The sequence below is a fragment of the Mesoplodon mirus genome (genome assembly GCF_964341445.2).
Source record: "Mesoplodon mirus genome assembly, chromosome: 8".
NCBI lineage: Eukaryota > Metazoa > Chordata > Mammalia > Artiodactyla > Ziphiidae > Mesoplodon > Mesoplodon mirus.
This window is the reverse complement of record NC_138984.1, coordinates 34603513-34630381: the sequence shown is the minus strand read 5'-3', so window position 1 is coordinate 34630381 and position 26869 is coordinate 34603513. Positions and strand designations below refer to the sequence as shown.

The 26869-nt window shown below is 37.4% G+C and overlaps 1 protein-coding gene across 6 annotated transcripts in view; it reads right to left on the bottom strand.

Annotated features, from left to right (window-relative positions):
- Positions 1 to 408: 408 nt before the first annotated feature.
- The window catches only part of ALS2 (alsin Rho guanine nucleotide exchange factor ALS2), an 86573-nt gene continuing 60112 nt past the window's right edge, over positions 409 to 26869 (bottom strand). For 2 of the 6 annotated variants that reach the window (XM_082630021.1, XM_082630020.1), the window contains exons 18-34: positions 23890 to 24092; positions 23705 to 23770; positions 22578 to 22676; positions 20181 to 20345; positions 18933 to 19044; positions 18643 to 18720; positions 14780 to 14913; positions 13712 to 13879; positions 10087 to 10204; positions 8994 to 9151; positions 7020 to 7142; positions 6003 to 6179; positions 5250 to 5295; positions 4973 to 5034; positions 4235 to 4384; positions 3898 to 3994; positions 409 to 1147 (exon numbers count right to left, since the gene is read on the bottom strand). In XM_082630021.1, coding sequence (XP_082486147.1) covers positions 1037 to 1147; positions 3898 to 3994; positions 4235 to 4384; positions 4973 to 5034; positions 5250 to 5295; positions 6003 to 6179; positions 7020 to 7142; positions 8994 to 9151; positions 10087 to 10204; positions 13712 to 13879; positions 14780 to 14913; positions 18643 to 18720; positions 18933 to 19044; positions 20181 to 20345; positions 22578 to 22676; positions 23705 to 23770; positions 23890 to 24092 — 2067 coding nt within the window. In that variant the 3' untranslated portion in view covers positions 409 to 1036. Of the gene's footprint in view, positions 1740 to 3897; positions 3995 to 4234; positions 4385 to 4972; positions 5035 to 5249; positions 5296 to 6002; positions 6180 to 7019; positions 7143 to 8993; positions 9152 to 10086; positions 10205 to 13711; positions 13880 to 14779; positions 14914 to 18642; positions 18721 to 18932; positions 19045 to 20180; positions 20346 to 22577; positions 22677 to 23704; positions 23771 to 23889; positions 24093 to 26869 lie in introns of those variants that run through there. The other 4 variants (XM_082630023.1, XM_082630024.1, XM_082630022.1 and 1 more) reach the window with 4 other exon arrangements.

Here is a 26869-nt window from a genome sequence, read left to right as displayed (position 1 = left end):
ATAATTAACTAATGCCTACCATTTCTAGCCAAAATTTTAAATCCTCCATTTTCCTTTCCTTGAATCTGTTTAGGAGGAAAAAAAATTTAACCTGTAACTATCAAAATATGTCTTTTATTCAAAGAAATAATAGTACCATTTCTTTTAAGACCCTTGACCTCAGTTTATTAGGGTCAGAAAGTTAATTTGCTCTTTGTCAGCAAAGGTGCTATAAGTTTATGTTTATTTTAAAGAGAGAGATCTCTAAAACCCCAGTGGGATCTCTGAGGCCGTACAAAGAGGCACAGATTACAATGCAGGCAACTCCCCTCCCCCCAAAAACTAAACCTGGACGTCTTTTAAATTTTTAGTTTGCCCTGTGTCATTTCTTTCGCAATCATAAACCACCTCATAAACATGAATGTCTTTTATTATGAAAACTGCTGTTACATTACAGACAACATTCCAAAACAGTATTTTACTAAACACTTGTCTTGATTATAAAGTAGAGCAGAAACCATGATCCTTTTCCAAAGTCAATTAACATCTGCAGATGTTAACACAAGGCAGGAGGAGGACACTCCGCACGCTCAGCCTGGTGTGTAGGAGAGGAGATGGGCAAGAGCACCTATGTAATCCAGAACAGCTACTAGTGTCACTTGTACAGTGTACACCAAACACTTACAACAGGACATTAAAAAAAAAAAGCAAAATGCTAAAAGGTTGAGGTGTCACAACACTTTTGAGATGGGAGAAGCCAAAGCGAGTTTCCTTTTCCTTCCCCTCTGTGAGTTCAGCGCAAGGTACAGGGAAGAACCACAACACTAGGCCAAGGATGGATGCAGTTTTTTGTTTCTGTATTTTCCAGTCTCTAGTTCTGCTCCAAAACACAGCCTGCGTGCAAAAGCTCTTCAGGCTCTCATTCACAGGCCCTGGAATACAGCGTTTGCACACGGATGAATGAGGTTCTGCAGCAGCTCGGAGTCAGTGTCTGAATTCCAGTGTATTCACTCCGTAGCATTGTAAGGAATCCAAGAACAAAATTCCTATGTTCTTTCTAGTCGGGAGGCAGAAGACTCCTATTTGGATGTGCTCCAGGTCTGGGGTCAGGGTATGGTAGAAGTAACTGCATAGAACCTCTCCCATCATGAATACCCTGGTGGGAAAGCTTAGAAAAAGTTAAAATTTCAGTTTAAAAGTTCCTCTTTCCCCTCCCTCAGCAAAGAAGCATGGTGCACACATGACTGCGAGGAATTTTGGAAGGCATAGTGTGGCTACTATAGTTTCAAGTACAATCTGCTCCTTGCAAAGGGGTCTGGGGTAACTGCAGGCAAACCAGAAACTCAAAAATATTCATCAACCTCTTTAATGTAAGAAGCTATACTGAGAATTTTTTCTTACAGCTTCATGAGCTGGCATACTCTTCACTGTAGGAAGGGATATCCTCTTTTTCCAACAGAAGATGTATGGCATTTGGGGAACTTAACACAGGCCAGGGACTGGTCTAATCTGATTTCTACCTCCTTTTCAATCCTCCCTTTAAACTATACAGTCTTTTATTCTGGGCTCAGAGCTCCGATCATTAGCAAGGCTCAGAAATAACAACCAAAATAATACAACGTCCTAATTTCAACACTGTTCTTTTTTGCCACTACAGGAAGATGCCAGATGGTGCTAAAACACTTTGAATAGATAATCCAGTTGTCAAGCTGTTATGCAGCCTAGTTAAGCTTCTCACGCTGGATCTGGTAGTAACATGCCTGAAAAAAAGTTCAAAACCATTTAAAATTTACTTTAAAAGAAATTACATAAATATAACAATGCACATGGGACTAAGAAAGGAAATCCTTTATTAATGCTGATAGCTCAACTAAATCAGTTGCTTCCATTTTTCCCTGTTTTCTTCCAGTCCCCCTACCCTATCCCATGTCTATTTTGCCAAGTTATAATTAGTAGAAATAAAATTTTGTAAAATCCCTCTGATTCTAAAACAGACAAAAAATTTTTAACAAGCTGTATAATATTCTTCATTAAGCAGAAATACCTTAATTTGTTAAGCCACTACTGACTGGACATGTAGAATACGCTGATGATCAGTATAAGGTACACAAACAACTATAATCAGAATCACCTAGCATGTTTGATAAACATACAGGTTAAGATTAAGCATCATTCCAGACCTAGTGAGTCAGAATTTCCTGGAATGCATTTTTAAGAAGCATCTCCAAGCATCTGAAAGTGTCCAGGTTTGAGAGTTCCACTACAAAGAACACCTCATCCAAATAATATACAGTGTATTCCATTCTTTAATTTCTTGGGATAAATCACTAGGAGTAGGACTACTCAAACTCTAGAAACATTTTTGATGTTGTTGATATAAATGTTAATAACAACTGTTTTCCAAAAGGGTGATTTATTCTTTATCAGCAATGTGGGACTAATTCTGATTTCACTATAACCCCACCAGCCCTGGGTATAATTTTATAATATTTTTGCTAATTTAGCAGGGACAAAATGGCACTTTCTTTAAATCTGCAGTGAGGTTGAGCGTTTTCTTTTATATAAATGTATTAATTCATTTCTTCCTTGGTGATATGTTTAGAGATGACCTTCATATAACATAAGTACTAATAATGTAAGTCATTGGTAGCCAATATTTTCCTCAGTTGTCACCTCCCTTTTCAGTTTATTTACTATAAATGTTAATGATATTTAAGTTGAAACGTTTAGGGCTTCCCTGGTGGCGCAGTGGTTGAGAGTCCGCCTGCCGATGCAGGGGACATGGGTTCGTGCCCCGGTCCGGGAAGATCCCACATGCCGCGGAGCGGCTGGGCCCATGAGCCATGGCTGCTGAGCCTGCGCGTCCGGAGCCTGTGCTCCGCAACGGGAGAGGCCACAGCAGTGAGAGGCCCGCGTACCACAAAAAAAAAAAAAATTTTAAACAATTAGCCCAAGCCAGAAACCTCACATTAAATTCTAGTCTTTTCTCATTTTAATTTGCCTGTCTTTTCTTCTGTCTCCCTTTTTGTATATTTAAACCTTACTAGGCATCTGTAATTCGCTACGTGAGTGATTCTACCCTGATGCCACCCTCCCTCCAAAACTGCTAATAAGCTCTTCCAATACTTTGACCATTTATTATATAATTCTCTTTTCCATTTTTGTTTGATGTTTCCATTTGCATATGTGGAATTTTTATTATAATACTGCCTATATGGGAGCTATCCCTTCCACTAAGGTATTTGTCTATTCCTATGACAGTAACATACTATCTTAATTATTATAATTTCATAACACTTCATTAACTGACACAGTGGGTCTGTTCTGCTCTCTTTTTTTCAGAAGTGTTTGTGCCATTTTCTATTTGTTATTCTTCCAATAAACTTCACAGTGATCGCATCAAATTCCAAGAAAAATCAAGGCAGGGGAACTGAAATGACTTCCAACAATCCCTACAGAGCACCCAGATCAGAGAAGCTCATTTGTAACCTACTGGTTACAATAAATGGGAAAGAAAGAAGATGCGATTCATATTTATTACATACCTACTGCCTTCTGTGTTTTACCTTAATGCCATTAAATAGCTCTAATGTTGAATGTTTTTTTGGACACTAAGAATTCTTTGTTTCCTTTTTAAAGTTACATTTATATAGATGGTCTACATTTATAAGGATTTGTAACGATTTGAATGATCAATTTACAGGGAAGACTGGGTAATGAATAATTTGCTTTAGTATTTTGAGAATGATTCTACTTTAATGTTATCATATTTTAAAATATTAACAGTATGTGCTCTAAAGGCACTTAATGTTTGCATTAAGGTTTTATATAAAAGAAAGGTTAATGACAGATTCATAATATGGTAAATGAAGGAGAGATTTTAACATAAAAAAATATTAAATAATATCTATACTTTACCTTCAAAGTGGTGAACATTATACCCTGTTCCCCATGCTGAAGATATGGGTCCATGAGATCCTCGATGAGGTGTACTTCAGAGCCTAAATTCCTAATCCTGCCCAACAAGAAAAAGATATTGAGTTATTTCCATTTATATGTACGTCCTACTTCTGAATCTATTTGAAAGGAAAAGAAAGAACAGCTCAACAAAAAGGTAACAACGTCGTGAAAAGGGTTAACAGAAATGGATGGTTTTTCCAGTGGGGGAGCATGTTCCTGTCATCAGCTCAGAAAAGCAAGGGGCAGACTTGTTAAAATAATGTCACTGATATTACAGTCAGAAGAGGTTGATCACCTGGCCCGTAGCACCACATATAAGAAAACAGGAAACAAATCATCCATGGACCACAAGAAGTCTTCCTGAAGTGATGCCAGGACACTCTGAGAGATCTCTTCAAACGTCTGCTGGATGACTTTAAGTTTGTCTGATGGGGTAAATGTTGTGCTGTTGGTAAAAAAAAAAATTAAAAAATAAAAATAAATGACGAAAAGATATCTTATGGTTTTCTTAATAGAGCCATTTGATACTAATTGTTTGATATAAATATACCCTCTTAGGGCCCACGTGCCTTAAGTTGGATACATCAGGCAAAAGGAGTCACTGGAGGGGATGATCTCTGTAATCCTATGGTCCTTTGAGGAAAGAAGCCTCCAACTATCAATGGTTCACATGAAAGAATTCACTAAGTCATAGATCATCTCCTTTTACCCATGTGGAATCTTATTTTCCTAATACATGTTCTTCTCTGAGTAAGAAGTTTGGTTAATTTCCATTTGGCTAAGGATACGATTATGTAGATAAATTGCTGGGTAGGTTCTCCACCACTTTTGAAAATGCAAGGGCCTTGTAGAGCAAAAGGTAACCCAAATGTCTCAGAGTCTTTCTGATCTTCAGGCTGAGTATGACACCATCTTGGGGGGTTGGGGGGTTGGGGGGTTGGGTTAGAGCTTAGGTAAAGATAAGATCTCATCAGTATCTTAATAGACTAACCACTCCTTTGATTTATGTAATTTTCAACAAATTAGAGATTACCTGATCTGCTGTAGACATTCCACAGCTGAGGCAAAACAAGCATCTTTTGTGGTTGGCAAAACCTGCAAAAAAAATAATTTATAAAGGTCAAAGAGGAAAGCTGTCTTATGCAGCAACAAGAAACATAAATGATACCAGTGGCAGAATGCAGGTCTTCAGTGAATAACTCATGCTTGGGTATTATATTACCGAAGTAAAATAGAAAGTGTTTTGCTATCTTGAAACCCCCCACACCAAATAAAAGCATATTTGCTGAGGAAACTAAAATCCACTATACCTTTTTACTCTCTCCAAGGATTGACAAGGTCACTGGCCAAAATTTCCTAAAACGAAATCCATACATTGTTAATACAAGTTGTTCCTTATGGTAAATTAGTCCCCATAAAAACAGTTAATGACTAGATTGACTTCCCTGTCCCCATTTAAAGTAAGTATTCCACAGTTCCTTCATTTTTACTATTAAACCATTCCACTGAAAAAATTTACTTTCCAATTAAGGCTCATTCATTTTTTTCTGATAGCACAAATATATAATTATTGAGTGTTGGGGTGATCCGTTTTATCCTAACACTTCTAGAAAGTACAGTCACTTAGTACTTCCTTGGACTAACAAGAAACAATGCCCTACAACAAAAAAGGGCACTTCTAAACTTTTACATGAAAACTGTAGATGGGGAGGGAGGGAAGAGAAGAGAAAAGAAAGGAAAGAAGAACGCCAAAGACTGAATACAATTAACTTTCTGAAAATATGAATATATGTATTTTGCTTTGAAGAACTGCAAAATATCAGGCAGGATAACTCAAATTATTTACTTATATTCAGAAGAATAATCACATTTCAAACTCATGTCTAAAAACTCTCAGAAATAAAGATTTTTAAACATCACTATTTTGCTGAAGACAGATAAGCGATAGGTAAATAAACGGCAAATCATATATACAATTAGATATCAAAGTACCAAATTCCCAATAATGCTGTTTGCACGTTGAGTTAAAACAATTAGGTTCCATTCATAATTACTGTACTGACCTCTGCACCCCGAGGAAGCCCAAAAGAGCAATGTCTGGCTGCTTATTTAGTCGGAGAACACATTCCCAGTAAACATCCTCCTCACGATCATTATCCAGGGCATAGAGCATGAACAGTGGTGGGTAGAGCCGAGGTAGGAGCACAGGAAGCAGTAGCCCAGAACCTGTTACCACGTAACTACAAAATAGTGGAGAGAGAGGGAGGAGCAGTAATCTTAGAATCGAAAACAGAATCAAACATGGAGCTTTAGTTTCTAGAACCTGAAAGTAAAGATGGGAATTTTTGAGTAAGGAAGCAGTTATATTCCTTCTTTTATGTAAGGAGTTAACATGAGACGTCTACCTATGGCCCCAGAGTTTTGTCTTGGGCCAACTGTGAATTCCTATCATAAACTCAAAATCTAATTGAAAGCCCACTCTGTTTCCATTTTAAGGCTGATTTCTCTGTTGTCCTAGGGCAGAATGATTTACTTTGCTCAGCAGCCTTTGTGCCCAGTCATTTGTAGTTACAGTTTCATGGGGTTTGGCTAACCTAAAAGGAACCTCAGAGATCACAAAGTCCAGCCATATCATTTTATTTATTTTTTAAACATTTTTTATATTTTAAATTATTTATTTATTTATTTATTTTTGGCCATGTTGGGTCTTTGTTGCTGCACGCGGGCTTTCTCTAGTTGCAGCGAGCGGGGGCTACTCTTTGTTGCGGTGTGCGGGCTTCTCATTGAGGTAGCTTCTCTTGTTGTGGAGCACGGGCTCTAGGTGTATGGGCTTCAGTAGTTGTGGCGCACAGACTTAATTGCTTTGCGGCATGTGGGATCTTCCCGGACCAGGGCTCGAACCTGTGTCCCCTGCATTGGCAGGCGGATTCTTAATGACTGTACCACCAGGGAAGCCCCCAACCGTATCATTTTAAAAAGAAGGAAACAGATCCAGAGAAAACAACTTTTCCTGGGATTTTTTGCATAAGATCACTTGGTCCCCACCCCCTTTCTCACCATCTCCACCCAGCTCCACTCACCCTGGCTCTGGTGATTCAGATCTGGAATCTGACTTCCCAGTGCAAAAGGATTTTTTTTCAGTTGGCAGAGGAGCAGAGAGAGGAATTGTGGTGCCCTCTTCAGGAAGCTCAGGAAATAAGAACCTAAGGAAGAATAAAGAATATCATTACACAAATACACCTCCAGGGTGGATAAAAAGAGTAAAAACACATTTCCATTATTTAATCTTTTAAGGACCAATAAAACCAAACTTTCTATCAACTAAATAAGTCAGTTTCCTTAGTCTTAACTGATGCTTCTTACAGGATAAAATTAAGAATGTAGCTAATGAATAACACTAGTAAAAAATCTGTTGTTTTTTTCTGTCTAGTTACTAAAGAATGAACAAGTCTGATCTATATTATATATGTTTTTCTTACTGGCAAATCTCATCTGAGGTCAATGTGTATTGACTCTTCAAGCAGAGATCATTGCTTTCAGAATAGAAACAATTAAATGTCCAACATTAAGAAAAAATGAAAACTCAATTCATGCAAAAATTTAAAATTTTTAAAAAAAAGCCAAGCTGTTGAAAAACTTTTCCAAATGATTGAGCTGCTAAATTGTTGAGGATTTTTCCCTAGGCGTTTAATTCCCCCTGGATTTTATTTCCCACCTCTTGTATGCAAATGGTGGATTCTAACCATAAACAAGTTTATTGTCCTCTTTATTTTTACAGACTTAAACCTTAACTCTTTACAGGCAGTTTGCAATCTTCTGTATTTTTGTAGACTTATACCATGCCCCTGCCCCGATTTTATAGTGGAGAAAACTAAAAAGTTCAGGGAACTTATCTTCATTTCACCCATCTAGCTAATGTCAGAGCTGAAACAATCCTAGCCCAGAGATCTTTTTAGTAGATAACACTGCCCCCTCCAAACTGAAACATTTCCAAATGCATTTATCAGGGTTTTTTTTTTTTTTTTTTTTTTTTTGCGGTATGCAGGCCTCTCACTGTTGTGGCCTCTCCCGTTGCGTAGCACAGGCTCCGGATGCGCAGGCTCAGTGGCCCTCACGGGCCCAGCCTCTCCGCGGCATGTGGGATCTTCCCAGACCGGGGCACGAACCCGTGTCCCCTGCATTGGCAGGCGGACTCCCAACCACTGCACCACCAGGGAAGCCCCTATTTATCAGTTTTGAGGCTAAATAATATAAGGAGGTTTTTCTGGGACAAATTCATAAACTTTTATATAACTATCTCAATACAGTATTTACTTGTTGGCTTAAACCCAGTAAAATATCTTGAATTTCATTGCTTGCTGCCTGAAACTCTCCTTCAAAAAGATGATTGCTTGCTTGCTTTCTCACCTTCTTCAAAGTCTCTGCTCAGATATTACCCTATTAGTCATGTCTCCTTGACCTTCCGTTTAAAATAGCAGCATCTCACCTCCAGCTCCATTCTCTTCCCCTCCATCACATGAATCATCATCTCACATATTACATATTCTGTTTACTCTGTCCCCAGTAGAATGGAACCCCATGAGAGTACAGATTTTCTCTCTCTCTCTTTCTTTTGGGGGGTTGGTTTACTGATAAATTCCTCCAAGGGCCAGAATGGTGGCTAACACACAGATGCACTCAAACATTTGTTGAATAAGTGAACAAACAGGCTGTTGTCAAGGAATAGGACATAAATACTCAGGGCTAAAACTTCATATTAGACTTTATCTTCTCTGTGGTTAGGTTTTAGAGACATGATTTTGCCTAGAGATTAAATCCAAATAAGACTACTACATTTCATACCAAAATTGGTATTAAAAATTTTTATTTTAGCCTTCTATTATATCCAATGAGTAAGAAAGACATAAAGGAAGTAAGTTACAATGGCTAACGTCCATCTTTTTTATAGTTATAGCATAAACACAAAGTAAAAACATGTTTTCATTATTTAATCTATTGAAGGATCTGTGGCATAAAAGCATTTTCTTGATGACTTCAGTGAAAAGATCTCTCACCTCACCAGCTGGAAAATTCGCTTCAGGTAGGACGTAATCTCCTTCACAGCCTCCTGCAGCAGCCGGCGGTTGGCTCCCACACCCACATATGTCATTCTATACACTGCAACCAGTGTCTCCACGAGCCTGCCCAGTGGGTGCAGAGGAGTGTCGCAGGCCTGAGCAGCAAGAGAACGGATGCAGCTGGTCAGTGTGCACTAACAGCAGAAACAACTGATCCATCAAAAAGAAACACTTTCATAAATGATGAGCCATTTTCAAACTGTCAAGAGTCTACTTTTGGACCAGGAAAATTTAAATACTTCAACTTTTCTGAAAGTGTTGAGTCTACCCAAATTATATGGAGTAGGAGTCCCTATTCTTAAAGAATCCTTTTAACATTTGGGGAAGATAGCTTTGGATATACTGATAAAGAATATTAAAAGAAAAGTTCTAAGGGAATTCCCTGGAGGTCCAGTGGTTAGGACTCCACTCTTCCACTGCAGGGGGCACGGGTTCGACCCCTGGTTGGGGAACTAGCATCCCAAATGCTACATGGCACGGCCGAAGGGAAAAAAAAAAAAAAGGTTCTAACATACCTTAAACGTCATGAAAAATATATGAAATGTTGCTTTCCAGAAAACTGAATAATGACAGTTGATTATGCTCTGAAACAATCACTGTTCAGTTCCCTTGATTTCTCCTAATACTCCTTCCTGCACCCCCATGTCAACACATGTCATTCTTTAAATTGTGGGCTGATCTCACAGGGTTTGAGAAGGAAGCAAAGATAGCATAACTGTGGGGTGAAGGCAGCATGCTTTATTTATACAATCTCTAGTTTGCTAACGTTACAAACAAAAAGCCATTATAAACTCTGACCCTAGATGTCCAGAACCCCCTTGAACACTTTACAAAACTTACAAAGTTCTATCATAATAGGTCAATCTTTAGGGAGAAATGTGCTTTTAGTAGTCAGAGAACTAACAAAAGACATACCTCGACAGCAAAAACAGGATATGAGTAACAATAAGCTGTGAGTACATTTGAATGATATATCATGTCAGTTGTATCATTAATTCACAAGACTGGTATGGTTTTGACTCTTGTTTACCTTTATTAAATATTTCTTGATGTCATCATATTTCTCCACAGAGAAGGCACCAACATGCTGAGGAATGAATTCCAAACTCTCTAGTGTCTGAGTCTGTGAACGACTTAATATCTCTGGACTATAAAAAGAGAAGAGAAAGCCTATCATATATTTCAAGAAAGCAAGATAATTGTAAGTGGACGTGAAGCACAGTCACCACCTAAGGATGAAATGGAGCATCCAGCACAGTGTTCAGCCCAAATGTGTGCATAATTGGTAACTGACCTGCTGTTAGGTTTATGTAACAGTCATTCAAAGTAGCATTTAATGTTACTCCACACCAACCACAATAAATTAATGAAGATGTTGCACCAATAGAAACCATGGTGTTGGAAAATACTATAACGTTAGCTTGAAGAGAAAACTGGCGATAGACTTGTTAGTGATAATAAAAATGGAATAAAGGGGAGAGGAAGAGCTAAGGACTAAGGAAAATAAATCAAATGGCAAAGGCTGAAATGGAAATGAGCTCAAGAAGTAAGGAGATAATGTGCATGCCACAGCAGTGGTGCGGTAAGCACACAATGGGTAAAAGGGAAGCTCCGGATGAAGAGGCTAAGATAAAACACATACTAGTCATCAACTGAAAGTTTTGGTAATGGCACTCTATTAAGATTACAATCAATGAGAAATTAGAAACAGTGCACAATTATCATTATGATACTGATTTAGATAAACAAATAAGACCTTTGTGGCAGCAATGTGGTTTTATACAAAAGTTCTTTCATTCTTACTTCTTGGAAACACCCAACAAGAGTTAACCAAGGTTAACTGTAGGGCTCAAGTCTCAATGTCTATGCACATGGGCTCTATCAGAGAAGGGTGACCAACTGCATCCCACACAAGGGCAGGTCCACAGCTTTAATCAAGCCTGGGAGTTTCTATTTTTTCTACTGATAGAAAGAGTAGGAGGTAAAAATTATAAACTTCATGAATGAAACACTATAATCAATTCCCATTTATCCCAAATACAGGAAAAAACAAAACAAAACCGTCTTCCTATACGGTAGGGATTAGCAAGTTCTTTAGATATGAATGCTAGTCAATGCCTGCAGAAGTGACTGGCCAAGTTAAATAAGGAAATATGAAGAATGGCAGATGGAGAAAAACAAAAGCAGGAAAAAGGAAAAGGAGAAAAGAGAAGAAAATAAGAAAAAAGTAGAAAAAGAGAAATGAAAAGTACATCTGTAATTTTTCTTTCAGCACTTCAAAATTGTTGTGCGACTTCCTTTTGACCACCAAGGTTTCTGACAAGTGTGCAGCCATTTGAATTGCTGTTTTCGTATACGTAATGCAAAATTTTCCTCTATCTGCTTTCAAGATTTTTTCCTTCCAATTTGAATGTAACGTGTCTGTACATGGATATTTGGTTTTTTCTAGGATGCAGTTTGTTCAGCTTCTTGAATGTGTAGGTTTATGTCTTTCACCAAACTTGGGAACCTTTCAACCACTATTTATTCAAATATTTTTTCAGCCCCCCAGTTTTTCTCCTTTCCTTCTGGGATTCCAAGGACACAAATATTAGACTCTCAGGTCCTTAGAGCTCTATTCACTTTTTTTTCACATTCTGTTGTTCATTTTAAATAATTTCTACCAATCTATTTTCACATTTACTGACTCTTCTGCTGTAATCTCTAATCTGCTATTGAGCCCACCCAGTGATTTTTAAAATTTTGGTTACTGTATTTTTCAATTCAAAAATTTTGATTCAGTTCATCTTTGTATCTTCTATTTCTTTGCTGATACTTTCAATTTTAATGTTTGTTTCAAGGACGTTTGCAGTTGCTCATTTGAGCATTTTTATAATAGCTGCTTTAAAATTCTTGTCAGATAATTCCAAAATCTATGGTAGGGGGTTGTTGATGTCCATTGATTGTCTTTCCCCAAATGAGTTGAGGTTTTCCCGGTTCTTTTATTGCCAGGTAATTTTGGTTTATTTCCTGGACATTTTGAGTATTATGTTACGAGATTTTGGGTCTTGTTTATATCCTAATGGGGAATGTTGCCATCCATAACATAGTAAACATAGTAGAACTGAAACTGTTATCTTTACAAGGACCTGCTTATAAAGTTGGCCCTTGGCTGGTACCTGGGAACTAAGCTTTCTAAAAGTTCCCTATAGTAATATGAAACATTGCCTAACTGATAAGGATATTTTGCTGTCCATAGACTGTACTAACAAAGCGATTTGTGGTGAACATCTGCTTCCTTCTGGGACTATGGAATTTTGGTAGTTGCTAAGCACAGGATACCTATGTGACTAGTCCCCAGTAAAAATCTGGGGCACTGCATCTCTGATGGGCTTCCCTGAGCAGAAACACTGTATATGTGTGGCTGCATTTTACTGCTCTGGGAGAGAGTGTGCTCTGTGTGACCCCTCACAGAAAGGACAGAGCATGGGAAGCTTGCACATGGGTTCCTCCAGACTCTGCCTGTGTCTTCTTCCCTTATGATTGGGCTGTGGAGCCTTACTCTGTTGCTGTAATAACTCTTAGCTGTGAGTACGACTATATGTTGAGTCTTATGAGTCTGTCTAGTGAATCACTGAATGTGTAGGTGATCTTGGGAATCTCTGAAACAGCTGATACTTTTGTTTCAGCCATCTGTGGGCTGTGGTTCCAATGTCAGTTCATTTCTCAAGGGCTTTGCAGTCCTATCTGGGTCTTTCTGTGAGTACCACTGAGGTGTTTGTCTGGGACCTAGAGTTCTTAGTAGCTGAGTTCTCAAAGTGTTTGGCTGATTCGGATCAAATCCACGCATGCAGGTCTGGGGTGAATCCAGGAGTTCATAAACAACTTTACAGGGTTGCTTTCCAGAGCTCCTCTCTTCCCATGACCTCCCCAGCATTTTCTGATTCCCCTTGTAGGTCCTCCAGCCAGAAATTGCCCACTTCCATGAAGTGGTAAGAGGATAGAGAGAGAGGCCAAAGAGCAATGAGGTTTGGCCAGGACTCTTGGACCTGATGATTCATCAAGGGAGAAGAAGGGTCCACTCCTGCAGGAGTGCTGGCTCCTGCACGCATCCTGTTTCATGGCTGCTCCAGCCGCAGCCATCACTGCCCCTGCCACAGAAGTGCCTGCAGGCTGAGGCATGAGAAAGTGGAGAAAGAGGAGAGAGAGAAAACCCAGTGTACCTCCTCCACTCTTTCTGAGCTTTAGCACGTCTCTTTTCTGCATCTTGAGCCAGAAACAGAGGGGTTTTTCTGGATCTCTGTCTGTCTGCACCACAGTGCTTGCTTCTAGTTTCAGGTTATACTGGGTTTAGGATGAGGAATATTGAAGTTAAGAAACCCAGTAAACTCACCACTGGTTGGGTGGTACTCTAAGTTCAGCTGCTCTTCCCCAAAACACCTGCTGATATTTACTTTTCAGAGTTTCAAATAAATGTCCATGCATTCTGCCTAGGTTTTATAGTTGAGTTCAGTAGCAAATACAAGGAGGTGTGTTTTATCCATCCTTACCCAGAAGTACATAATTGACTTTTAAGTTATATTTAAAAACTAAATGTGGGAAGCCTTGACAACTTACTGGTTTAAGTTTCATCTTCCTACCAGGCTCTGCCCTATGCTGGGTAGGCATTCACGCACCTGTCTCTGTGTTGGCGCCGGCTGGTAGTCAGGGCCACGGCAATATTGTCCCATGCTTTCCAAACTTCCCCTTGGCCTGGGTTCTCACAGCCAAGCTGATGCCAACATTCATCAAACACTGCTTTCCACTTCTCATCAGCCGGCACTGCCAGGTTTCCAAGCTTCCTGCTAACAAGGTCACGTCAGCCTCTCATTAATCACTTATTTTGTGCAAAAACCCTGAAGAACAGAAACTTTCTAATATACAACTGCAAATACTTCTGTGACAAAAACTGCCTAAACTGATGGTGGTTCCATTGTTTAAAAACTGAATAAAAATTTAAATGGATGGTTTTTAGCTACTTAGTGTTTATTAGATACTAAAGTATATGAATTAAGTAGGAAGCACATCAGAACTGACTCCTTTGCTTTCTACATTTCCATAGAATTGATGTTGTAAAATTGATCCCTGCTAAAATGAGGACTTCCTGTGCCTTGCACATCTCATACTGAGAATTGTGAAATGCATTACATACTGGGTTCTAAAAATACTAAGAATAAACATGGTATAGAAAGTATATCAAGCTCCCATGAAAACAAAGAATCTGAGATGCTATCAAAATACAAAAACAAAGCTAAAGCTAGAAACAATAAAGAGGAATAAGCATATGCCAAAACCTTGGAGGAAAAACATCATACACTTAAAGACTTTGACTTTTCCCAATATATGCAGCGTATTAGTGTATATATAGGATTGACCTTTACTTTTCAAACTCAAGTTGTGCAGGGCTTCCATTTAAAACCTCTCTTTCAATCAACTTGGATACCTGCGCCATTAACAGTAAGATTATTCCCGCACACAGAACTTTCATCATTTTAAACATTTAAGCTCTACAGCTATAAACTAAGCCAAGAATACAGATTTAGCTATCTATAGCAGTTTCAGTTTACAATTCAAGGTTATACATTATTTAAAGACAAAAAGAATTAAAAAACTTGTCCTGCATTTGAAATATTAACCAGCTTTGATAAAAGCAAGACAACTCAAAACATTCAATAATTAATCCTTAATTAACACTAGTTACTCACAAAACTTTAGGTCTGTCTTTATCACTCTCATACAGACTAGGCTTAAAGTACGTTCCAGTGATTTTTATCCCAGATCCCCATTCTCCACTAAAATAACCTTCAATGTAGTCTCCATTTGGCATAGTTAATGTTCCCTAGGTAAAGTCAGAAAAAATGTGGAATTAGAGGAAATATTTTCAATCTTAAAAATCAAGGAAAAAAAGCACTAAATGGTTAACATTTTCATTTTTAACTAGTCCCTAATTCTTTTTAAAAAGGTGTATGTACATGCATGTACAAAAAGAGTGTATGAAAACAATCTGTGGTTTAAAGAAAAATCACAGGAAAAATTGGTAAAATATTTTTACCTGAATGAAATGAATACACGACTTATCTAAATTGATGCGACGCTACTAAAGCAGTACTTAGAGGCAAATTTAAAGCTGTAAACATTTGTATTATAAAATAAGGACGATCTCAAATCAGTAATCTAAAACTCCACCTCACAAAGTTAGAAAAAGCAAACTAAACCCAAAGCAAGAAGGAGATAATAAAAATTAGAGCAAAAATCAATGAGACAGAAAACAGAGAAAAATGAATGAAGCCAAAAGTTGCTTCTTTGAAAAGATATACAAACTTGACAAACACTTAGTAAGACTGATCAAGAAAAAAAGACACTTAACTAGATCAAGAAAAAAAAGAGAGAAGACATAAAATTACAAAATCAAGGAATGGGACATTACACCAACCTTACAAGAATTAAAAAGGTTAGAAGGGAATACTAAGAGAACAACTTTATGCCAATAAATTAGGTAACTTAGATGAAACAGAAAAATTCCTTAAGAGGAACAAATTACCAAAAGTGCCCCAAGAAGAAATGAAAAGTCTGAATAGACTAATTAGAAGTAAGGAAATTAAATTAGAAATTAAAAACCTTCTCACAAAGTAATGCTCAGGCCAAGATGATTTCACTGGTGAATTCTCTAAGATATTTGAAGAAGCAATAATAACACTAAGACTTTACAAATTCTTTCCGAAAATGGAGAAGGAGGGAACCCTTCCCAACTCATTCTATGAGGCCAGTATTACCTCAGTACCAAAGACAAACATCATGAAAAAAGAAAACTATAAACATAAATATAATAAATACCTCATAAATATAAATGTAAAAATCTTCACCAAAATATTAGCATTAATTCTAGCAATATATGAAAAGGATTATATGCCATGACCAAGTATGATTTATCCCAGGAAAACAAGGTTGCTTTAACATCAGAAAAGCAGCCAATATAATATGCTGTATTAATAGCATAAAGAACAAAAACCACATAATCATCTCAATAGACACAGAAAAAGCCCTCTGACATAATCTAAAACCTGTTCATAATAAAAACTCTCAACAAACTAGGAATAGAAAGGAACTATCTCAATCTGATGAATCTATGAAAAATCTTCAGCTACATTAGACTTGATGGTGGAAGATTTAATGCTTTTCCCCTAAAACAGGGAAAAAGGCAAGGATGTCTACTCTTACCACTTCTATTCAACATCTACTGGAGAGTCTAGCCAGTGCAGTCAGACAAGAAAAAAAAATCCTTCCAGATGGCAAAAGAAGAAGTAAAACTGTCTTTATTTGCAGACAACATGATCCTGTATGCAAGAAATCCTAAGAAATCCATTTAAAAAAATCCTACTAGAACTAATACATAAATTCAGCAAGGTTTCAGGATATAAGAACAAAATACAAAAATCAATTGTATTTTTATATAATAGCAATGAACAATCCAAAAATAAAATTAAGCAAACAATTCTCTCTATAATAGCATCAAAAAGAATGCTTAGGAATAAATTTAACCAAAGATATGCAAGAGATGCACATTGAGAACTACAAAATATTGCTGATAGAAATTTAAAAAGATCTAAATAAATGGAGAGACATTCCACATTCAGGGATTGGAAGATTCAATATTATTAAGATAGTAATTCTTCCCAAATTGATCTGTAGAGTAAAAATAATCCCTATAAAAATCTCAGCAGGCTTTCTGCAGATTTTAACAAGCCAGTCCTAAAATTTATATGGAAAAGCAAAGGATCCAGAATAGCCACAATTATTATTAAAAAGAACAAAGTTGGAAAACTTACACTTCCTGATTTCACAACTTACTAGAAATCTATAGTAGTCAAGACAGCATGGTACTGGCATAAGGAGAGACACGTAGATCAATGGAATATAATTCAGAGTCCAAAAATAAACACATTTTATAGTGAATTAACTTCAACAAAGGTGTCAAGAAAATTCAATGGGAAAACTTGCTGAAGCAATTGGATACCCACATGCAAAAAGATCAATTTAGACTTTTAATTCACATCATACACAAATTACGTCAAAATGAATCACAGACCTAAACATAAGAGCTAAAACTATTTCAAAGAAAACACAGAAGAAAATCTTAGTAACCTTGAGTTAGGCAAATTCATCATAAAGTTTTTTTGATAAACTGGACTTCATTAAAATTAAAAACTTTAGTACTTCAAAAGGCACTATTAAGAAAACAAAAAGACGATTCCAAAAAAAAAAAAAGAAAACAAAAAGACAAGTCACAGACTACAGGAAGATATTTGTGAACCCTGTATCTGATAAAAAACTTGTATCCAGCCTATATAAAGAAATCCTTATAATTCAATAAGACTATAAACAAGCAAATTCTTAAAATATCAAAATATTTGAATATACATTTCATCAAAGAAGACAGATGAATGGCTAGTAAGTACATGAAGATATGCTCTATAATGAGTCTATTAGTCATTTAGGGAAAGTCAATTAAAACCATATCACTTCACACCCACTAGAATGACAAAGAGGAAAAAAAGAAAATAAAAAATACTGGCAAAGATGTGAATAAATTAGAATCCTCATACACTGACAACGGGAATGTAAAATGATGCAGCCACTTTGGAAAACAGTTTGGCAGTTTCTTAATATGTTAAGCAACAATTTTCCATACAACCCAGCAACTGCACTCCTAGGTATCCACCCAAGAGAAATGAAAACACATGTTCACACAAGAAGTTTTAAATGTAAATGGAACAGAAACAGACTCACACATACAGAAAACAAACTTGTGGTTACCAAAGGGGAGTGGATGGTATAAGGACAAATTAGGGGTATGGGATTAACAGATACAAACAACTATATATGAAATAGATAAGCAATAAGGATATACTGTATAGCACAAGAAATTATACCCATTACCTTGTAATAACCTATAATGTAGTATAATCTACAAAAATACTGAGTCATTATGCTGTACACCTGAAACTAACACAATATTGTAAATCAACCATATTTCAACTAAAAAAAGAAGTTGCAGTCAACTTCAGTACACATAGTAGCCCAAAGTTGGAAACAGTCTAAAGTTGGAAATAATCCAATGCCCATCAACTGGTGAAGGGATAAACAAAACGTGGTTTTTATTCAGTAATAGAAAGGAATAAAGTACTGCACATGCCACAATATAGAAAAACCTCAAAAATATACTAAATGTGAGAAGCCACAGGGAAGAGAATACTTGTTGTATGATTCCAATTATATGAAAGGACCTGAAAGGGCAAATCTTTGGTTATAAAGTCCATCAGAGGCTGTCTGGGACTGGAGGTGGAACCAGGGAGTGACTGCAAATGGGCAGGAGATGGTGAAGGAAATCTTTTTGGGTGATGGAAATGATCTCAAACTGGATGGTGGTAATGGTTGCAAAACTCTGTGTATTTACTAAACATCATTGAAATGTACACTTAAAACAGGTGAATTTTATTATAGGTTAGCTTTTTTAAAGGTCAGGAAAAAATCAGTAAAAGATTATCAGAGAAAGAAAGAAGTTTCCAACCTTTCCACTCAGGGTCCAATCATCTGAAAATTCTCCCTCATAGATAGTATCATCTTCAGAAAGTAAAACTCCATTTCCCTATGTGAAGAAACAAAACAAAAATCACAACACATAAAACACACAGTAACTTAGGATACCCACAGTCACATCCCCCAGAGCCTTACATAATCTTAAGACAAGAAAAATAGTACTAGGAAAGGTAGAACACTAATAAAAAGATGAGTTAAAAAGTTAAGGACATAGGAGTTTCAAAAAGTCAACAGTAACTATATGTAAAATATTCCACTCACCATCATTTTATTAAGGTGGAAGTTGCCTTCATAGTATAATCCAAACTGGGTAACTACCACACCATTCCCTTGACATACATCATCTTGCCACATTCCCATGTACTTCTCCCCTCTGCAAATAGGAGAAAAAAAAGAAATGAAATAAAAAATCAATGATGATAAAGATGAGGTGGGGAAAAAATAATTATCACATGGGAGGTACCAAGCCTCACCCCTAGGTTGGTATCTGTTCCATTTCTCTAGTCAAAGTGGTCAACTCTGTCTCCTCAAACATGGGACAATGTGATTGTAAAATATATCCTACTCAGAGCAATGTTCTCTCAGGAATTTAACGTTATAGTCTACCAGACATAGATCTGTATATACTTCCAGTACTTCCTTGATAACTTTAAAATATTTAATTAATGCCAAGAATTCAACTCTAAATAATGTCATCAAAATGAGTCACTCAAAAGGTAGGCTCAAACCTGTGCACAATATTTTCTCACCCAAAAGTTTACTAACTTAAAAGAAATGGGATTTATCATAAAAGAAGGTTCATTCTTCACCTACTCAAATGTCGAGAAATCTTACTAATCTCCACTAAAAAAATTAAAATTAGTACAAACTACCTGTTAAATAATCATGGATTTTAGTGATAGCAGCAAAAATTTTTTAATCACACATTATGACAATAATATGAGAGGAAGAGTATATATTTAGTCCAAAAGCAAATCAGGCCAAATCAAATACAGAGGCAAAAGAACTATATTTCTCCCCAAGGTTTAGTTAACTGAATTTAACCAAGCTTGATTCCTGGGTTGCTGGCATGGTTACAACTCTCTAACCTGATAGGAAGACCTAGGCAGAAAGGTGTTTAGATACTATTCTACGACCCCAAAAGGGAATTTCCATTGATCCTCCTAAACTTTTACTCCTGTTACCTACTGACTGCATTAAAGGTTTCTCTCTGTATAACAGTCAAAGATTTGGTAGCCTCTTTGAGACACTAAAAGCTTTTTATGTGTGAAGCTTTAAGGAAAATGGTACCAATGTTAATTCTGAATGATCTTGATCTTGTAAAGAAGTAACCTGTTGTTTGGTTCACAAACAAATGCATAAAATGACATCTGACAACTCTGTCTTATTAAAAATGTTCGAAATACTGTCATATTAAGGTGCTCGGCCTTCATAAAATCATCAGTTTTGGGAGAAGTATTGGAACCTTATCCTCTCACGCTAAACTGTGAGATTAGAAGGATACTGTACCTAGTGATATCATCAAAGACACCATATCCTGCTTTCTTATCCATTACCCACTGGCCAATGAACATACTGGGAGAAGATGAAGTCAACTTTCCACTTCGTAGGAGACCATGACCATGACGCATGTTATCTTGAAAACAGCCTTCAAAAACTTCACCAGAGGCATAACTGTGGTTAGAAAGAATGAATAAAGATCACAAGCACACTGAGTTCTGATGCTGATTTTTACAAAGTTTAGGAAATTCAAAATTATACTCATGTCTCACTGATAGCTGTAATTATTTTTTATATGACTATTTTTCACCAATCAAAAAATCTCATTTTGGTTTTTTTTCTCATGGCATTTATTTTTTTAAACATCTTTATTGGAGTATAATTGCTTCACAATGGTGTGTTAGTTTCTGCTTTGTAACAAAGTGAATCAACTTTACATATACATCTATCCCAATATTTCCTCCCTCTTGCGTCTCCCTCCCACCCTCCCTATCCCACCCCTCTAGGTGGTCACAAAGCACTGAGCTGATCTCCCTGTGCTATGCAGCTGCTTCCCACTAGCTATCTATTTTATATTTGGTAGTGTATATATATCCATGCCACTCTCTCACTTTGTCCCAGCTTCCCCTTCGCCCTCCCCGTCCATCCTCTACATCTGCATCTTTACTCCTGTCCTGCCCCTAGGTTCTTCAGAACCTTTTTTTTTTTAAGATTCCATATGTATGTGTTAGCATATGGCATTTGTTTTTCTCTTTCTGACTTAGTTTACTCTGTATGACAGACTCTAGGTCCATCCACCTCACTACAAGTAACTCAATTTAATTTCTTTTATGGCTGAGTAATATTCCATTGTATATATGTGCCACATCTTCTTTATCCATTCATCTGTCGATGGGCATTTAAGTTGCTTCCATGTCCTGGCTATTGTAAATAGAGCTGCAGTGAACATTTTGGTGCATGACTCTTTTTGAATTATAGTTTTCTCAGGGTATATGCCCAGTAGTGGGATTGCTGGGTCAAAGGGTAGTTCTATTTTTAGTTTTTTGAGGAACCTCCATACTGTTCTCCACAGTGGCTGTTATCAATTTACATTCCCACCAGCAGTGCAAGAGGGTTCCCTTTTCTCCACACCCTCTCCAGCATTTATTGTTTGTAGATTTTTTGATGATGGCTATTCTGACCGGTGTGAGGTGATACCTCATTGTAGTTTTGATTTGCATTTCTCTAATGACCAGTGAGGTTGAGCATCCTTTCATGTGTTTGTTGGCAATCTGTATATCTTCTTTGGAGGAATATCTATTTAGGTCTTCTGCCCATTTTTGGATTGGGTTGTTTGTTTTTTTTGAGCTGCATGAGCTGCTTGTAGATTTTGGAGATTAATCCTTTGTCAGTTGCTTCATTTGCAAATATTTTCTCCCATTCTGAGGGTTGTCTTTTTGTCTTGTTTATAGTTTCCTTTGCTTTGCAAAAGCTTTTACGTTTCATTAGGTCCCGTTTGTTTATTTTTGTTTTTATTTCCATTACTCTAGGAGGTGGGTCAAAAAGGATCTTGCTGTGATTTATGTCATAGAGTGTTCTGCCTATGTTTTCCTCTAAGAGTTTTATAGTGTCTGGCCTTACATTTAGGTCTTTAATCCATTTTGAGTTTATGTTTGTGTATGGTGCTAGGGAGTGTTCTAATTTCATTCTTTTACATGTAGCTGTCCAGTTTTCCCAGCACCACTTATTGAAGAGGCTGTCTTTTCTCCATTGTATGTTGTTGCCTCCTTTATCATAGATTAGGTGACCATATGTATGTGGGTTTATCTCTGGGCTTTCTATCCTGTACCACTGATCTATATTTGTTTTTGTGCCAGTACCATACTGTCTTGATTACTGTAGCTTTGTAATATCGTCTGAAGTCCAGAAGCCTGATTCCTCCAGCTCCGTTTTTCTTCCTCAAGATGGCTTTGGCTATAAAAATCTCATTTTTGAATGACTGAGTCTAAGGAGTTGAAGATGTTGTGGGCGGTATTTTGTGTTAACATGGGGAAAAATGTGTATTTAGTCCCTTACGGGAAAATGAAATAATGAGTCATCTCTGAAAGAATGACAGGCTTTGTCCATATCAGAGTCATGCAGTAAATATAAGATAAATTTACATGCAAGATATTTAGGAGATTCTATGAGAAAGTTATGGTGTACAAGGTTTACACAGTTTTGTGAAGAACTAAATAATAACCTAATATTTTCATCTTGTGATAGATGAGAGGTTGATCTTTTAAAGAAGACTCTATATAGCTTCAGTCATAAGAAAAATAAATAAAACTTACTGCTTGGAAACTTTGGCTACACAAACATTTAGGTTTAAATGATTCTTTGAACAAGCAACACCAACCAGTCCAGCAACATTTCTAATGCTATTACCTATAGACTCCTTGACCACACATTTTTCCTTCTTTCCAATGGCCCACATAATGGTCTTCTTTGTTCAGTGCTTTGTTTGGGATTCTGTATTCTCCATACCTGCCAAGGGGAATAAAAACATCTTAAGATGCATTATGCCATATTCACCTTTTATGTATATACATTGGCAAATATAACAAGAACAGAGAAAAGATCTGTTGATACCTAGAGGAGGAAAGGGGTAAATGGGGTCTTGGTTTAAGCTGTTATCTATTACCTAAGCTATGTGGCAAGTCTTAGAGGAGTGGGACATCAACACCACTACACAGAGCAATTAGGTGTTTTATCCCAAGTCCAGTGAAAAACAGAAAACGTGTGGTTAGGCCTATTTCTGCCACTAATTAGCTGCATCACCTTGGGTAAATCCAGGTACCCAGTTCCCTCATCTGTGTAATAAGGGGGGTAAATCAGATTATCTCATGTCTCTTCTCATTCTGAAATTCTATTAAATGGAGATTAAAAGACATCATAAAAATTTATATTATCACACACACAAAAAATCACCTACACAATTTATATAATAATCTTTTGATATAGTAAAATATATCAGTTCTCTAACATGATACAAAATACTTCACTGCCATATATTTACAGTGTTAGAAAACATAAGTTTATATAAAAATAGTGTCATTTGAGTACCATTAGGATACCATATCATTTAGAAGATTTCCCCTTCAACAGATCACAGAAGTTAAAGATGAATTAAAACTACTGAAAGGAAAATTTCTCTATGTCCTTTGTGTAAAGGGTGCACTTCTATATCAACAATCTCAACATCAACATTACCCAAGGTCCTCAGTCTTTACAACTAAGAAACGGATAGAAAACACAGTCCCATGTCAACAAATGGAAGCTGTGTAACTTGAGGTAACACAGCTGTCAAGGTAAGTGATTCATTCTAGACAAATCCAGGCTGCACCCTGGATTCCTAGCTCTCTTCATGTTCATACATGTGCATTATAAGCCCTAATCCACTTCCAAAAGCACAAAACAAAATTCTACTAACTGTCTTGAAGATAACTCTAAACACAAAATAACATAATTTAAGTCTGTAGTTGAATTTACACTCATGTTCACGAAGTTCTTACCCATCTTCCAAGCCATTCCTGAACATGCCAGAATATATCTTTCCATCTGGCCACTTCAAAACCCCTCTGGAATGCATAAGTAAAGAATAATACATGTCAATTAATGTCTCTGATAATCAGTACTTTTGCAGTAATTAGACTACCATCCTGACTCCAGGCATAAATCCAACTGTAAACATTCTCACCTGCCATGAGGCTTGCCTGAAAGCCAACGTCCATCATAGGTTGCATCCTTTAGGCGAGGATCCTTGTAGAAAGTATATTTGGCGCTGCGTGAAATGGGTGGTTCCTGCCTCTGAATACTGCTGCCGCTTCCATAAGGTGGAAAATCAGACGTCCCCCTCAAAGCCTGATCTACAGCTTGGCTTATAGCCCGGAGCCACTTTGCCTAGGAGCAAAAAGTAAATTCCAGTAAGCTTAAGGCAACAACTCATCAAGCACTGCTTTAAATCCTGCTAGCTTTCCTTGGTGTGAAAAAACTTCTGACTCCTAATACTCTCCTTATTGAGTAATACTGATTGGCTCTTGAAATGAACTGCTTTATGTTTTAAATTGCTACACTAAAACAACAAAAGAGAAGCAAGAAGAACTAGAATCCTGCAGGCTGTGGAACAAAAACCACATTCACAGAAGGATAGACAAAATGAAAAGGCAGAGGGTTATGTACCAGATGAAGGAACAAGATAAAACCCCAGAAAAACAACTAAATAAAGTGGAGATAGGCAACCTTCAAGAAAAAGAATTCAGAATAATGATAGTGAGGATGATCCAGGACCTTGGAAAAACAATGGAGGCAAAGATCGAGAAGACTGCAAGAAATGTTTAACAAAGACCTAGAAGAATTAAAGAACAAACAAACAGAGATGAACAATACAATAACTGAAATGAAAACTACACTAGAAGGAATCAATAGCAGAATAACTGAGGCAGAAGAACGGATAAGCGACCTGGAAGACAGAATGGTGGAATTCACTGCCACGGAACAGAATAAAGAAAAGAGAATGAAAAGAAATGAAGACAGCCTAAGAGACCTCTGGGACAACATTAAACACACGAACATTTGCATTTTAGGGGTCCCAGAAGGAGGAGAGAGAGAGAAAGGACCCGAGAAAATATTTGAAGAGATTATAGTCAAAAATTTCCCTAACTGGGCTTCCCTGGTGGCTCAGTGGTTGAGAGTCTGCCTGCCAATGCAGGGGACAGGGGTTCGTGCCCCGGTCTGGGAAGATCCCACATGCCGCAGAGCGGCTAGGCCCGTGAGCCATGGCTGCTGAGCCTGCGCGTCCGGAGCCTGTGCTCCGCAATGGGAGAGGCCACAACAGTGAGAGGCCAGTGTACTGAAAAAAAAAAAAAAAATTCCCTAACATGGGAAAGGAAATAGTCACCCAAGTCCAGGAAGCACAGAGAGTCCCAGGCAGGATAAACCGAAGAAGAAACATTCTGAGACACATAGTAATCAAACTGAAAAAAATTAAAGACAAAGAAAAATTATTAAAAGCCACAAGGGAAAAATGACAAACAACATACAAGGGAACTCCCATAAGGTTAACAGCTGATTTCTCAGCAGAAACCCTACAAGCCAGAAGGGAGTGGCACGATATATTTAAAGTGGTGAAAGGGAAGAAACTACAACCAAGATTACTCTACCCAGCAAGGATCTCATTCAGATTCGATGGAGAAATCAAAAGCTTTACAGACAAGCAAAAGCTAAGAGAATTCAGCACCACCAAACCAGCTCTACAACAAATGCTAAAGGAACTTCTCTAAGTGGGAAACACAAGAGAAGAAAAGGACCCACAGGGCTTCCCTGGTGGCGCAGTGGTTAAGAATCAGCCTGACAATGCAGGGGACAGAGGTTCAAGCCCTGGTCCGGGAAGATGCCACATGTCGTGGAGCAACTAAGCCCTTGCGCTACAACTACTGAGCCTGCGCTCTGGAGCCCATGAGCCATAACTACTGAGCCCACGTCCCACAACTACTGAAGCCCATGCACCTAGAGCCCATGCTCTGCAACAAGAGAAGCCACTGCAATGAGAAGCCTGCGCACCACAAGGAAGAGTAGCCCCCGCTCGCCACAATTACAGAAAGCCTCTGGGCAGCAACAAAGACCCAATGCAGCCAAAAATAAATAAATTAAATTAATTAATTTTTTAAAAAAAGGACCTACAAAAACAAACCCAAAACAATTAAGAAAATGGTAATAGGAACATATGTATTGATAAATACCTTAAATGTGAATGGATTAAATGCTCCAACAAAAAGACACAGACTCACTGAATGGATACAAAAACAAGACCCATATATTTGCTGTCTACAAGAGACCCACTTCAGACCTAGGGACACATATAGACTGAAAGTGAGGGGCCGGAAAAAGATACTCCATGCAAATGGAAATCAAAAGAAAGCTGGAGTAGCAATACTCGTATCAGATAAAATAGACTTTAAATCAAAGAATGTTACAAGAGACAAGGAAGGATACTACATAATGGTCAAGGGATCAATCCAAGAGGAAGATATAACAATTATAAATATATATGCACCCAACATAGGAGCACCTCAATACATAAGGCAAATGCAAACAGCTATAAAAGAGGAAATCGACAGTAACACAATAATAGTGGGGGAGTTTTAACACCTCACTTACCCAAATGGACAGATCATCCAGACAGAAAATTAATACGGAAACACAAGCTTTAAATGACAAAATAGACCAGATGGACTTAATTCATATTTATAGGGCATTCCATCCACAAACAGCAGATTACACTTTCTTCTCAAGTGCACACAGCACGTTCTCCAGGATAGATCACATCTTGGGTCACAAATTAAGCCTTAGTAAATTTAAGAAAATTGAAATCATAGCAAGCATCTTTTCTGACCACAATGCTATGAGATTAGAAATAAATTACAGGGGAAAAAACGTAAAAAACACAAACACATGGAGGCTAAACAATACGTTACTAAATAACCAAGAGATCACTGAAGAAATCAAAGAGGAAATCAAAAACTACCTAGAGACATATGACAATGAAAACACGACAATCCAAAACCTACGCGATGCAGCAAAAGCAGTTCTAAAAGAGAAGTTTATAGCATTACAATCCTACCTCAAGAAACAAGAAAAATCTCAAATAAACAATCTAACTGAACAAACTAGTGGTTACC